At 39.1% G+C, this 15,439-nt stretch overlaps 1 protein-coding gene and 1 pseudogene across 1 annotated transcript; one reads left to right on the top strand and one right to left on the bottom strand.

Moving 5' to 3' along the window:
• Positions 1–21: 21 nt before the first annotated feature.
• chst2b (carbohydrate (N-acetylglucosamine-6-O) sulfotransferase 2b) lies at positions 22–2,681 on the top strand. The gene has a single exon (XM_067486492.1). The coding sequence runs from the start codon at positions 544–546 to the stop codon at positions 1,939–1,941; it is 1,398 nt and encodes a 465-aa protein (XP_067342593.1). The 5' UTR covers positions 22–543; the 3' UTR covers positions 1,942–2,681.
• Positions 2,682–3,374: 693 nt separating this feature from the next.
• Positions 3,375–15,439, bottom strand: part of LOC137104793 (sodium/hydrogen exchanger 9-like) — a 52,061-nt pseudogene continuing 39,996 nt past the window's right edge.

Raw genomic sequence — 15,439 nt, 5'->3', positions numbered from 1 at the left:
GCTTGAATCGGTCTGGATTCTTGTGTATTAGTTGGACACGCAGAGGAGCAGGAAGAATGGGGAAATCGCTTCACCAATCGCGGTAACTGTGGACACTGGGCACACACTGCTCCGTTATGTCAGATGCGGAATAATTTGAGTGCGGGCAAAACGCGCCAAGTCGTGACGTTTTCATTGTCTGCGATGTGTGATTCTTACACGGCTGCTTGCACAAGGATGCACCCGATGATAACTGCGCAGGGATGCTTCCGCTGAACATCGAAAAACAGGGCGTCTGTTACAAACATGACGTTTTTGTTTTGAACACAGGCCACCCACAGTAACACTGCAACGGTCGCCGTGGACAACTTAAACGCTTCTTTTCTCCGGCGTTCATACGAACAGCATTGCGCAGTGCAGTGAAAACGGGATATCGTGTGCTGGCTTTTCGGATTGTTGATTAAATATATTACCTAATCAACCGGGGATCACTTCCCAGTACATGGTGCATAAGTCTCACATAGCGTGTGGGTACACTGTCAATGTAAGGAGCCGAGGGTACAGATGAGAGGCAAACAGTATCATCACCCACTGAAGTTAACAGCGCCTTGGGAGAAGGATGCTGGCTATGGGAGGAAGCTTAAAACCTACAGGAATCATACCAAGATAATAGCACAGCCTGGGATCGTGATGAAAGTCCTCCGCAGGAAGAGGATTGTGTTGATTATGGCTTATTTCTTATTGCTGGTGCTCACCATGCTTAACTTGGCAAACTATAAATGGACTAAAGAGCCACAGCAGTGTAATCATCAGATGAGGAGCACCAGTTATCAGAGCAGATCTGACATTCGCTTCCTGTACAGGCCCTCTCTGGCTAAAAAGAGACAGCTTATCTATGTTCTGACGACCTGGAGGTCGGGCTCCTCTTTTTTTGGGGAGCTTTTTAACCAAAACCCTGAAGTGTTCTTCTTGTATGAACCAATGTGGCACATCTGGCAGAAACTGTACCCTGGTGATGCGGTGTCTTTACAAGGGGCAGCCAGGGACATGCTTAGCTCCTTATATCGCTGTGATTTGTCTGTTTTTCAACTTTACAACAGCCCTGGGGGCAAGAATTTTACTTCCCTTGGACTATTTGGGGCTACGCTCAATAAAGTGGTGTGCTCCTATCCTCTGTGCTCAGCCTACAGGAAAGAGGTGGTTGGAATGGTGGATGACAAGGTGTGTAAAAAGTGCCCCCCTCAAAGCCTTAGACTACTGGAGGAGGAGTGCCTCAAATATAACACTATAGTCATTAAAGGGGTACGCATTTTGGATGTTAACGTTTTGGCCCCGCTCATGGAGGATCCATCCTTGGATTTGAAAGTGATACACTTGGTCAGAGACCCACGGGCAGTGGCCAACTCCAGGATTAAATCCAGACATGGCTTGATAAGGGAGAATTTACAGGTTGTTCGCAGCAGGGACCCTAAACTTCGCCGCATACCTTTTGTGGACCCTGGCCACAAAGCCAACAAGAAGGATGGCTCAGACTACCACTCCATAGGAGCCATGGAGGTGATCTGTGACCGCACCTCCAGGACCTTGAGGACTGCCTTAAACCCACCTAGCTGGCTGAAGGCGAAATACATGGCCGTGCGGTATGAGGACCTGGTGGAGAACCCAGTTAAGACTTTGAGGAACGTCTACCGTTTTGCCAACCTCACCACCAACCACGACATTGAGTCATTTGCTTTGAACATGACCAGTGGCTCCAGCTCCTCCTCGAAGCCATTCATAGTGTCGTCCAGGAACGCCACACAAGCTGCTAGTGCATGGAGAACAGTACTCAGCATTCAACAGATCAAACAAGTGGAGGACTATTGTCACCATGCCATGTCTGTTCTAGGGTACGAAAGAGTGAGAACAGCTGGGGAGGCCAAGGACTTGAGCAAATCACTACTGACACACTCAAAACTGTGAAACCGTCCACGCCACCAAAGACCTTTTAATTTAATGTTCATTTGTCACAATGCTTTATTTCATTGTGGAACTACAGCTTTACTTTATACGAGTGTTTAAGGGGGCCACGTTTGGAATGTATCACGTTTCTCTCAGTTGAACTGAAGGGGTATTTGAGAGGACTGCTTTTTTTTATTTTAATACACCGGAGTACTGGATGTGTTTTAAAATTCAAGGCCTATCAACAATGACATGAATAGTGAAGTTGCAACTGTCAAAAAACAACTACTGTATAATTCATGTATCTTCAAAGTGGACATTTTGAGGTTATTTTTGAATGTTTCAAATTTTACAAATACATTTTCTTTAGTCTCCATACTGTCTGTACAAGTGAAAATAGTCAATGAAAGATAAACAAAGAACGGCCGATTTAAAAAAAGGTCATTGCTATGATTATTTGTAAGATCTGGTTCAAGTCGGAGACAATCAATAAATTAGCTTGTTGATGTGCCATAGGGGAGAGTTTGATGAGTAGGTTATGTTAGAATCAGAACAGCATTAGTGGTATTTCCAGATTTTTTAAAAAAGGGGGGGATTTTGATTTTTGTCACCATATTTTTATAGGATTAATATAATGCGCTGTGGAAAATATCACGACTCCGGAGCTTGTGTGTCTGCCGCTGTGTTAGTGTAAGTAGTCTGTTCTACCTCGTCAAATGTAAACAATTGCCTGCTTGCATAAAAATGATCTGGGGAAAATTGCTTTGAGTAAAGTTCATAGTTAATAAGAACGTTTTTATGCATCAGTATTGCACATTGCCTTTAGGCCTTTGATGGTTGCCTTTGTAGTTTACCTTTTAAGTTTGCTGACCAGTGGTCAAGGAAACAATGCAATGCTAAAGGTTTGTTAAGGAGAGATGCAGTTTTAGCTCAGCTACTGAAGGGTGTAGACGTGACACAGTAACTAGAGCAGAGGAACTCTGACTACAAGAAAAGTGTGGACCGCAACAAGGTAGAAGAAAACATGCTGAGCCACTGGATTCAATCAATATTATTATGCTACAAATATCTAAGTTTCATTTCACATAGGCTTGAAATAATTTGTACTTAATGTTTCAAAGCATATTGTACCATAGTTCAGTGTGTTATACACCACTGTGCGTTCCCTTAGCATTTATGAATTACTGAGCTAGAATAATTTTATTCATTTGTTTCTATTTGACATATAACTTAAAAGGTAAACAAAGTTTCTGTTTACACTCAGTTTTACTCACTAAAACACACTGTGTTGTCCTTGAGGCCCAACAAGTGCTTAAAGCAAATATCAAAACATTGAGCCGTGGATTGTTTGCATCCGTGTTCACATCTTTGCATCGTCTGGAAGATACCGCATGCATATCCCATCTTCCCCAGGTACTGTATGTGCACTTGTGTCTTCCTGTATGAGAACAAATGTCACTAGTGCAGATGTCTGCAGGAGGCAATTAAGTGCAGCTATTACACGTAATGGTCAGAAATGGTGTTTACATAAGTTGGTTAAACTAATTGTCACATCCTTAAAGACACTTTATCGAAAGTTAAAATCATATTTATAGGCACATAATGAGCATCTCATTTTTGTTGTTGTTGTTTAGATATTTTGAAATTTGAAGATTTTATCTCACCTCAGTAAAACAGAGCTTGATGTTTTTCTCACTGTGTGTGTGTGAGATGAAGCAGGTTCAACAAAGTTACAGAGAAAAGTTGCAGCATCTTTTTTGTGGGTCGTTTGTTTCCTCCTGAATACTGATAGTTGCTGCCACTGTATTTTCTCTACATTGTATCGCGTGGGGATCATCTGATTGTAAAGCTAATTTGCTCCAAATTTAAGCCAAACACATCAAAAAATAGCAAGCCGTCTATGGACTCAAAATAAAAGACTGTTGCTATCACTCAATCCGTTTTGCTCAGAACAAAACACTATTGAGACATCAGCACAAATAAGTTTGATAATTGTAATTCTTTTTTTTTTCCTTGCAGCAAATGAGAGCTGAAACAGAGGAGCATTCCATACTACAGATGAACCCATGCATTCACAGCATCGAGAAGAAAGCCCTCACTTCAAGGACAATGGCTTTATTAATATGAGAGAAACAGTCTGCATATTCACAAAGCCTAACCTTCACATTCATGCAGGGCAAAAAAGGCTTCATTCAAGGGGAAAAGGGGCCCTGAGATTTATAACGATGCACTCAGAAAGCAGCAAAGCGGAATCTATAATTAAAGAAGTCGGAGGAAACCCCAAGTTAATAGTGTCTTTCTCAAATGCTGTTAATATACTTAAGCATTTGGAAGCATTCTGGTGCAGTGCAGAATGATAAGGCGTGGAGGGAGATGGGAGATGGGGGAGGGGGGGTAGCAAATTCAGAGGAATACATTTGAAGTGGTTAAATGGATTGTAGCAGAAGAAGTTTAATAAGGAGTTGAGAATGAGTGAGGCAAAGTTGGCACAAAAATACAATTTCAGCTGATTAGGGGAAGTATCCAATCATTGGACCTAAAGCTTAAAACAAAACCATTATGTAACCAAGCAGCATGTAGCTGCTCTGCTCATAATTAATGTATGACTTAATGTGTTGCATTTATATCAGAACTTCTCATTTTTAATTTTGCTTGCTGTGTGAAAGTCCAATCCTACTTCCCATTGGTTATGCTTACACAGGGGGCACTTAAAATTTCACAGGCTTAGCATTTTTATTTTCACCTATTGGATTCCTTGTAAGACAAGTAAAACTAGCCAAGAAAATCAGCAGCCGAGTAAGAAAAAGAGCAACGGCCTTTGTAATTGTTTTCTTCCTGTGGCAGTGTGTGTTTGCTTGCATGTCAGCACAAAGGGGAGGCGTGACCTTTTGGGAACTGCTGTAACAATGATTCCCATTTGGCTCCTCTCACATGCCCTGGTCAGTGACCTTGTTCGCTGTGGGAGGCAGTGACTTAGCCTTTGAGTAGCAGGGGCTGATCAGCTGGAGTTAGAGGTGACTCCGGGACCCTCAGGCCTCCCTGGTGAGAACTGGAGCAGTGCCAAGACCCAGGTCTCCCTCCACCAGGTCTTCCTGGTGCTCTGATCCAGAATCACCACCTATAGATATAAGCTCATTCTCTGTTGCCTTCAAATCGAAGGCGGACTCATCCGGTTCAGTCTCACACAGGTGTTCTTCATCCTGAAACAATCGATATCTTAGTCTTCTTTCTATCGTTTGAAAATATTTACACAATATCACAAAAGATTCTTACTTCCTGCGCATGTGAGCTGCTGAAGAGTCTGGCGAATGCTCCACAGCACTGTGGCAGTGAGTGGGTAAGCGGAGGGCCAGAATGTGTCAACATCGGCTTTAAATATCTGTGAACTTGTTAAGGCTTGGTTGCAATGGTGTAAAAGTGACAGTAACAGAAAACAGGGTCAAAGGCCTGTTTTTTTGCATTTTTAAAATGTGGCCTGAGGGTAATGATCATAATTTTAGCAGAGCCAAAGCACATCTCACAAGGGGCACTTTATGCAATTATGTGTAAGGTTTAGCAATTGTTGTGTTGTATAGAAGCATTTAAGAGGACGCATAAAGGTTCAGGATCCAAGATATAACATCTTTGCTTGGTTCTCAGTTAAGCACGTTAATTCAGAATGGGACCAATGAAATTGGATTTTTTTTTTCAGCTGCAGATGTGGAAGGGAAACTCAGAGATCAGTGGCTAAGTTGGAGTTGATTAAATAGAGTGATTCATTTCTGGGAAAAAGCCATCATAGCCACATCCACAAATGCACAATATTTTCCACAGAAATGATACATTGTAGATGGGGAATATAACTAGTGTGTGGCTTTTTTCTTGAACAAGCTGTTGTCAGATTTCCATTTGTCATGATCGCTGAAAGCTCTCTATCAGCAATCATGATCATTCCGCATGTGCTACAATAAGGCCATGCCATGTACCATGACATGTACAATGTCTCAAACTAGTCTCAAAATCTTTTAGTGCTCACAGACATCACTGGACTGAATCTGTAATACTGTAATGCTAAAATATTGTTGTTATATTGAGGAACTGTTCCATATAAGATATCATACTGAGCTCAGCAGTTGTTAAGTTTCACTGGCTTTTCATTTTCTACACAATATACTGCAGTGATCTGGATATTAGTCATTCAAGATTGAGGTGCTTGTGCTATTTTTTTGCTGCAAATTGCTAAGCTGTTAGCACATTTAATATACATGTGCCAGATATTGTCTGCTGGGTTGTTTTAAGTATTAACCTATGGCACAAAGAAAGACTTTCTAGGACAAAGTGCTACTGAGATAAAAAATAATTTCCTTATAAAAAATAGTGTGTTATCGTATTTCCAGGAAGCTGGGTCAGTCTTGTACTTGCATTGTCAAGTTCAGAAATGGTTCAACACTGTGTGTGTTATAAAAGTGTTTACATGAAGTAGGACAGACCAGATCAGATCTGAGAGCAGGAGTAAAAAGGCTTGTTTCTAATGCCAGATGTTCCAGTTAAAGTCCATTGGAGGTATTGTGAGCACAAATCAGCAAACACTTATGACTGTAGGTGGTCACTTGATATTCACAGTGGCACCCACTCACTCCAGCATCTCTTTTCAGGCCACAATTAGTGAAAACCTATCTTGTAATACACTTACACCCTATCCTATCCTGACTTTGCACCCTATCCATTACAGGCACTAAAAATGACAGCCGACGAGTTGGCTTTCAGCTGCAAAAAGAGTTAAGATTAACATTTGCCTTTCTACAGGTGTTAATATTTTGCTCTGCTTGTGCCTTGAAAAAACAATACTCCAGCGATGTGTTAATTCTTGGACCACAGCAACCTTTGTACTGAAGAGCCAATACTCAATATCGTGGGACTTAGTAGTTGCACGCAAGTACACAGTTCTCTGGCATAAGGAGGAGAGAAAAATGATCTAATATGTTATTTGGCTCCAATCCTTGGTGTCATTATCAGCAAAATGCAAGAGGTGGGAATTTTGGGCACCGTTCTGTCACCAAAGAGGATTTATTTATAACTGTCTGAAACGTGGGACAGTGAGGGAGAAAGAAAGAAACAAGAGGGCGGGAGATGAGGAGGTAGAAAATGGGGGAATAATGACTTCCTTGGGACCTGCAGGAGTGAGTTGTCTTCTTGTCGGCACGGTGTCCTCCTGTTCCTTGCTGGCTTAATGCTAGACAGCGATGGTAATTATAACTGCTAGAGCTGCCTTTTCTTCCACATGCGTTGGCAGGTTGCGTGTGTGTGTGTGTCTGTGTGTGTGTGTTTGCCAGAACAAGCTTCATTCCCACCCTATATGTCACATATATATATATATATATATACATATATATATGTATATGTATATATATACATATATGTATATATACGTATATGTATATATATACATATATATACATGTATGTATATATATACATATATATACATACATATATATATACACATATATGTACATACACACACACACACACACACACACACACACACACACACATATATATATATATATATATATATATATATACATACATATATATATATACATATATATATATATATATATATATACATATATATATATATGTATATACATATATATATATATATGTATATACATATATGTATATATATGTATATACATATATCCATATATGTGTATATATGTATATACGTATATATATGTATATATATATATATGTATATATATATATGTATGTATATATATATATATATATATATATATATATATATATATATATATATATATATATATATATATGTGTGTGTGTGTGTGTGTATGTACATATATGTGTATATATATATATATATATATATATATATATATATATATATATATATATATATATATATATATATATATATATATATATGTATGTATGTATGTATGTATGTATATGTATGTGTGTATATATATATATATACACACACACACACATATATATATATATATACACATATATATACATATATACATATACATATACATACGTATATATATATATATACATACATATATACATACATATATACATACATATATATATACATATATATATATACTTTATCTTTTCCTGCCTTCCACTTTCAGAAAGGGAGAATCACTACATCTACTGACCTACTGTACTTCAGTACAATTGTGAGGTATTTACATTACATGTAATGGAGTAAAGTATATTTAACAAGAGCAAAGAAAGAACACAACAAAATGAAGAAAAAGAAAAATGATCATGGACTCTCCTGTTAAAAGATGAATAAAATATAAATATAAAACAGCGGAATAGCTGGACATTTTGGTTTCCTTCTTGGGAATTGGATGAGAACCTTGAAACTGTGTCTTTGCTGTGTCGCATAATATAAAACTACAGTCAGCAGCTTAATTTAGCATCAAGACCAGAAATAAGGGAACAGCTAAACTGCAGTTCTCCAAAGTTCTGCTGCTGGTTTTGGCCATACGTCTAGTGACTTGACGAGTGTTGTTATCATGACTCAACTCAACAGGGAATTCAGCTCAACTTTTATTCCTTATGCTAAGTGTCTCATAGGTTGGAGCAATGACATTCCTTAATATTTTTTTTTTTTTTTTTTTGTCACAACACACGAAGACTGAAATTAAATGGTTGGTTTACACTTGCAGTGTTTCTTTTACAGTTGTTTTGCAGATCAGGATTTATGAAAATCTATGATAAATGAACCTTTTAAAGAGCGTTTAAAGTAACAACAACAACATAAAAATGTTTCTTACAGGTTAAAATATCCAAGAATATAATGCTTTTAATAATACAACACAATAAAAAGGGCAATACTGCATAATGAATACTGTCTCTCACACACAATACAAAATGTCAGCAGATTTAAAATTGGTGCCACCTCCTGTTACAGTTATTGTTGGTGGAGTATTGTTCATGCCTTGTTATTGTGGTACATAATACAATACTATAAATACAACCAACTATGAAACTCCTAAGTCATATCATAGACTCATCCTGAGACCCACCCAGCTGTATAATACAGCAACCTCAGCTTTCTTGAACACAAGTGGCCTCCGGGATGAATCATCACAAAAACCCTGGTTACCCAGCCTGAAAACAGTGTGCAAAGCACTTCTGCAAGCACAATCAAAATGGCATTCATGATGGTCAAAATCAGTGCTTTAGAGTAAAACGTTTGTCATAATGAGCCCTAAACCCAGGCTGACAGGGAATCAGTTAAGGAAGCTGCAGCATTACTTCAGGATGAAACAAAGCCACATACGAGCTCAGTTACCTGGCAGCAGGATCCAGGCCGAGCCTCCTCTCACCTGCTCCACATCAAAGCATCTCCATAACAGTTTCCCAACCCATCAATAGAAAACATTGGCCAGGACTGTGCCTTCAATACAGCTCATGGGTTCTCTCATCTCTCCTTTCCCCTCTCTCCCTCCCCCTCCCTCTCTCTCCCACCACACACATGCTTTCTGTCAAATGTGCAGGTTAACCCACTGTGTACGTGACTGTTAACTATAGCCCCAGGGTATGAGCCTACTCTGTATTGTTACTATGGTTACGCAGACTGCAATGTTGTGTTGCAAGTAATGTGTCGGTCAATAAGAGCAAACATAATACGTTAATCGTTTGCAATGTGTCCCAATATGTGTGTTCGTGTGTGTGTCCATGTGTATGTAAAAGTATATTAGTTAACTTCCTTGCTGCCTTGGTTGACACTAGAGAGAAGAAGAATCTGGTGCAACGTGAACACTTTTGGTAAAGTTCCTTATAAAGTATACTTCTTTAGTTTTTTCAAGCCTGTCTAGACCGAGAATATGTAATTCAGTGATTCAATGTGTCATTACCTTCTGCTGTCTACTGGATCCCAATCATTATTATTATCTACTATCTGTGCAAAGAAAGAACCTTTTATTCATTTTTGCAGCTCTGAGAAAAGTAGCATTTCAATCACAGTTCTCAAAAGCTGCAACTCTAAAATCAAACTGCCTAATGTAAAACAGCAACATATCCAGCACTGTGCTTTTCCCTGATTTCACAACATACTCAGCCACATTCACCTTTTCAACATTTTGTGGCTTAACAGCCCGAATTAAAAATGGGTTAGAAACTGTTGCTAATCCTTACACAATAATCCATGTTGTAATCCCTAATATTTATTTTTATTACAGATTATAGATAAATAAAAAGTAAATGTATTTTTAGCCATTATGCATTAACCTCTTTCCACTGATTTTTTAAGCTTAAATGTATTCAGTTGTAATATAAACCATTTGTTTGACTAAAACTTGGCAAAGTGTTTCACTCATTTAACACCATCCTGTGAAAATTTGCGGTGGTGGCAGTATCATGTTGTGAGGAGGCGGCAGGAACATGGAACCTTGTGAGGACACAAAGCAACAATGAGAGGAGGAACATTTCAGAATCTTACACATGTGAAAATATGTCTCTGAATATCCAACGATTACTTAAAGTAGTTACAGATTTGCTGTCCTACTAGATTAAATTTAAGACAGCACGCAAGCAAAAATGTAAAAAAAAAAACAAAACAGAAAATGTCACAAATTTAAATCTGAATCTGAGAGAAAAAACTGTGGCTGAAATCACTCCCAATGTTGAATTAGGACTCATCTTCCCTGCTGCAATTATAGTCAGAAAAACTGCCATGAAATGATTCAATAAGCAGGTACATTACTGAAGAGTCTGTTCTAAGGAATAATTGATGACTTCAGACTTTACTGCTGACACAATTGGGAACTTATTTACACAAACAGAGGTCAGTCTTGCCTTATATCCAATGTTAACCCTTCACTTTTTCAATCCAGATTGTATTATCAACACTGTCCAGTCAAATACATTTTCCCTCAGCGTTATTAAAATCAAATTCTATATAAAATGTATTTATTATATATAATAATAATTACCCTCATGCACTAAATGAATACTGTAAATGAGGACTGCATCTCGTTGTTTTGCAGAGCAGAAAGAGTCCATAAAGAAAAATGATGTGGCCCTTAGCCAGCACCCAGCCAGGTCATGAGGCCGTTAAGTAGTAAAATTAGATTAGCTTAATGCAGTCCTCATGAAATACCGCTAGAGATGACTTGACTGTTTTTGCTAGAGCCAAGTGATTTAAATACATTCTCTCTTTACAAGAACCCAGTTTCCTGTACTTAACAGCAACTAAATTACAGTTTGACTTTTTGGGAAGTGGGCTTACTGATAGTTCCTTTTCTTTATGTCTTTATGTATGTTTTACTAACACGTATTGATGTGTGTATAGCCTAAAAGACCCTTCAGGGGTTGCCACATGTTGAGTTAGCATGAGTTTTTGCACTGGATGTCCAATGCTCTACCAATGAGCCCAGTACATATAGTACAGATTATAGGTGCTGCAGAGCCACAACTGACACACTTCATAAACTTCCTGTTTGTGCTCTTGTTGAATACTACTGTGTACTAAAGTCTCTCTCTCTGAATTGAAGCACCCTTGCATATTTCCATGTTCTCCCCTCTAAAATACAACTCCACACACCACAGGCATTAGCTATTTTGAGTGTGAGCAGATGTGAGACTGCTCTGAGAAGAAAGCAGTGAAAGGATACTTGTAGTCCAGACGGTGCCACAGGGCCGGTGTTGTGTATGGCCTCCCTGTAGAAACCTGTAGACCATGAGAGAACCATTGTTTCTTATTGACACACAAAGATCCTATAGCTATATACACTGTCTGATAAAAATGCTAAAACCATTGACTTCTATCATTTGTGCTCTAAATTTCGAAAACTGCAGTATTACCATTAGCCTGCCTGCAGTTGTCTCTGTGTGGACTCATGCATCTATTTCCATGAGAAAGAAAAGTGGAGCTCTGGCCTCACATCTCCACTGGGATTTTCACCCAGCCTTCGCTATACCTTTTCAGTCTGCACCACTGACTTCATAATGCTAGGGAGGTAGGCAGACCCTCTCCCATTCACATCTCAGAGATAACAGACAGGTCAAATAAAAAGATGAAACAGAATTGAGCAAGAGCTGCTGGGAAGCAGCGATGGTAGGGTGTGTGGTGCGTGTGTGGGCGTATGTGCGTGAACAACAAAAAGGTGCACTAAGAGGGCCTCTGTGCTGGCAAGAGCATGCTAGACACTGTCATTTAGCAGGAAGGAAAAGTGCATTTCCTCCTCTTGAGCCTGTTGTTCACTTTGATGTCATGCAGTGGTTAAAATAAACAACTTAGACAAGATTAAAGGGTAGACAGACAGTATATATCACTGGGACAGCATGGCAAGCTCTATTGTAAATAAGTACGTCCTGGATATTTTTAAGCCTTTATGATGTACTGTAAGTGCAAAATATGCCTCAACTGTAAATTGTCAGGCACATACAGATATAGTGATGGAGTTCTGGCCTGTTCCACCCATGTTGTGAGTAAAAATAGCTCTTAACCACAGGAGTTTTTTTCATATTTACTTATTCATGTTGTCAGTTATCTCACATTTTGTCATATTCCCTACACTGGCAGAAACTGTAATATTAAATGCAGCCCATATGTAGAATTATATTGTAACCATCAATGCAAATTATTTACTAGTAATACAAATTAGTAAATACCAGCAGCTGTCGAGTTTCCAATGATTCAAGCCATGTGATGATCAGATATAGTTGCAGATGTGTCTATCCGAAACTTTATAAAAAACTTGATAATTGATAATCGAAAGACTCAGTTGGCTGATTTCTATTATTTATTTGTCTCTCCGTAATTCTCCAAAATGAGCTAAAATAATTTTTAATCTATACTGGCAAAGGCTTTAAAAACCCTGAATGCTGAAAAATTCGGCAGTCTGTTCTTCACAATGTACAATAGCAGTGAAGCTCGAGATTGTAAATGAGACTGATGAGTAATACCTGTACAACTATGCAACGCAGTGCAGGGGACTTGTTGCTGTGCAGCCAAATGGAGGATGCAAATCACATATGGTTACATTAAATATGACCCATCTTATTTAAAAATGTAAGAAATAAATAACTACATGATTTTGCAGTTACTTAGATATCGTCTGAAATGTTTAATTTCTGCAGGTACTTATACTAATGATTTGTATGTTGTTGAATAGAGATCATATTGTCATTATTGTCATTATTGTAGCTGTAGGCTGGTATTGCTGACACAGCACAAAGTTATGGAAGTGCACAGTTCAAATTATAACACATTTCATTGCCTGACAGGATAAATGGAGCACGCAAACCATGGATTACTGCCGTGGCAATATGGTGTTATTACCTCTGAAGAAAGGCACTCCTCAGGATTTTCATCTGCATCCTCCCCCACTCTGTAGAGAACAGAAAAGTACAGTCAAACCCTAATTTGATGCAATAAAATGACAGTCAGTCTAGTGCTGCATGTGATTTAGCAGCATGGAGTTTCTGAAATATAAGGTGATCCAGCAATGGCCAGTGATACTGTAGCTTGGTGAGCTGCTTTTCCAGGAGTCTGCTTTATTAACACAGAACCTGTAACCAAACATTTCCTGCACTCACATGATGGTAATTTATAACATTTTGTCTTAGCATGTCACTTAAAATGCATCGTTTACAATAGCACGCCAGCAAAAACCCTTCATTCAGTGCACTGTGAGTATAACATTTCTCACAGAGCTTAAAGGGACTCTGAGTGCAAGATGGCTGTTGAAGCTACCTCATACAGGTCAGCAGTTAACTCTAAGAGACTTGCATTACTGCTGCAAGGCTCAGGACATTTGGAGATGACTTACCACTATTACTGTGCATTGCGTGTGTGAGTGTGTGCTTTTGAATGTTCTGATGCCAAAGCCTTTCACTGGGAGGCCTCACAATAGGAAGGAGATTCTCATCTGCGCATTAAAGCTCTGTGACTACTTGGGATTGTGCAGATTTTCGTCTTGGCTCTCTCCACCCTTCACAATCACTCTCTCTGCTGGTGTTTGTGTGGTGTTTTAATGTGTTTCAATTCCTCGTTCTGATCATTACTCCTCTTGTAATTGCTTCTCACATTTCAGTGTAGTTTTTCTTTCTGTGTACAATATGGAGGAAGGTTATTTTGGGGACTATAGGAGTTAAATCCGCAAGAGTAAAATGTTGTGGACAAGATGTTTTGATTTTTGGCATTGGTATATCATGGCCAGTGAAATCATCCAACACAGAGCAATTTCCCTAAGTTTGTTTCAGTTGTTCTTCCTATTTACTGCACTAAGATTCTGTCTCTTTCGGTTTTTCTATTTTTTTAGCCTTTCTGCTACTTTCTAAACCAACCATGATTATCTCTTTCTTTCATATTTTGTCCTGTTTGTGTTTAAATCTTCAATTCTATCCCTTTTGCATCCATCTTACACTTTAATTCAACTCATTCTCTGTCTTCGTTTCTCTCGCTTTTTGTCCTAACATTAATTTTACTCCTTCAGATCACTCTTTCTCACCTCCTCTCACCATCTCACAGCTTCCTCCTCTAGTTTCTGCCCACTACACTGTTCTTTTTTCTCAGAACTGCAGAAAGACAGAGGTTGAAAATTGTGCTGAAACTGCAAAGGAAGGTGCTTGAGATCTGTCTTTATTATGCAAGATTTTTCTGGGTCTATACAGTGGGAAAACCTCTTGGATAGGGAAGGTTGAGACAGGCAGAGCACTGTACATGATGAATTGCCACCAGCAGGCAGGATTCATTCCACGGCAACAGACTCTGTCACGATGATAGAAAGAGGAAAGGCCGGACAAGGTGTGAGTGAAAGATTGAGAAAGTGAACTTAGGCTGGTAGAATGAAAAAAGAGGCGGGCAAGACCAAAAATAAGACGGGATGTTGCAGCTTCCCGAGTGTGACACAAGATAGTCGGTTTTGACGTGAGAGTGACAGAATAAGATGGTGCTGCTGGGGGGAGAGGTAGATGATGATTTAGTGAGTGAAAGATTGACTGGGAGACAGGAAAAGACAGGCAGAAAGAGAGAGAGAGAGAGAAAGAGAGCGAGAGAAAGAGAGAGCGAGAGAGAGACAGAGAGAGAGAGCCATTAAGGGGAATAGAAATTCTGATGTGAAACAGAAACAAAGCGAGAACAAGAAAGCGGGGGGGTTGTGAGTGGGACGATGGCTGTTTGCGTCTTGTGAAAAGTATTAAGCTGTCAGCAGCCTTAAATGGATGTGACCCTGGAGAAACTGTTGCTCTTATCTTCAACGCACTTGTGTCCAATAAAAACAATCAGGTCCAACCGAAACTAATCTCTGACCAAACATTAAAAGGAACAAATTTGCATAAGGTAGAAAGTGAACAGTGATTGGCACACACCAGAAGAGGAAAGACAGTGCAACAGATAATGAACTTTGCATACTTTTATATCTCCCACAGGAAATAGGGCTTAGACAATGCCTGATAATTCTGGTTTCAGCCTCCACAGGAGTTCACAATGCTTGGATGGTCCATTTAGATCCCCAAATGAGGATGAATTCACCAACAAAATC

The sequence above is a fragment of the Channa argus genome, chromosome 19, assembly GCF_033026475.1.
Source record: "Channa argus isolate prfri chromosome 19, Channa argus male v1.0, whole genome shotgun sequence".
In the NCBI taxonomy this organism is placed as follows: Eukaryota; Metazoa; Chordata; class Actinopteri; order Anabantiformes; family Channidae; genus Channa; species Channa argus.
This window is presented reverse-complemented; position numbering and strand designations above follow the sequence as displayed.

Excerpts from the sequence above, each read along its gene's own strand:
- chst2b (XM_067486492.1), top strand. The coding sequence starts at position 544 with ATGAGAGGCAAACAGTATCATCACCCACTGAAGTTAACAGCGCCTTGG.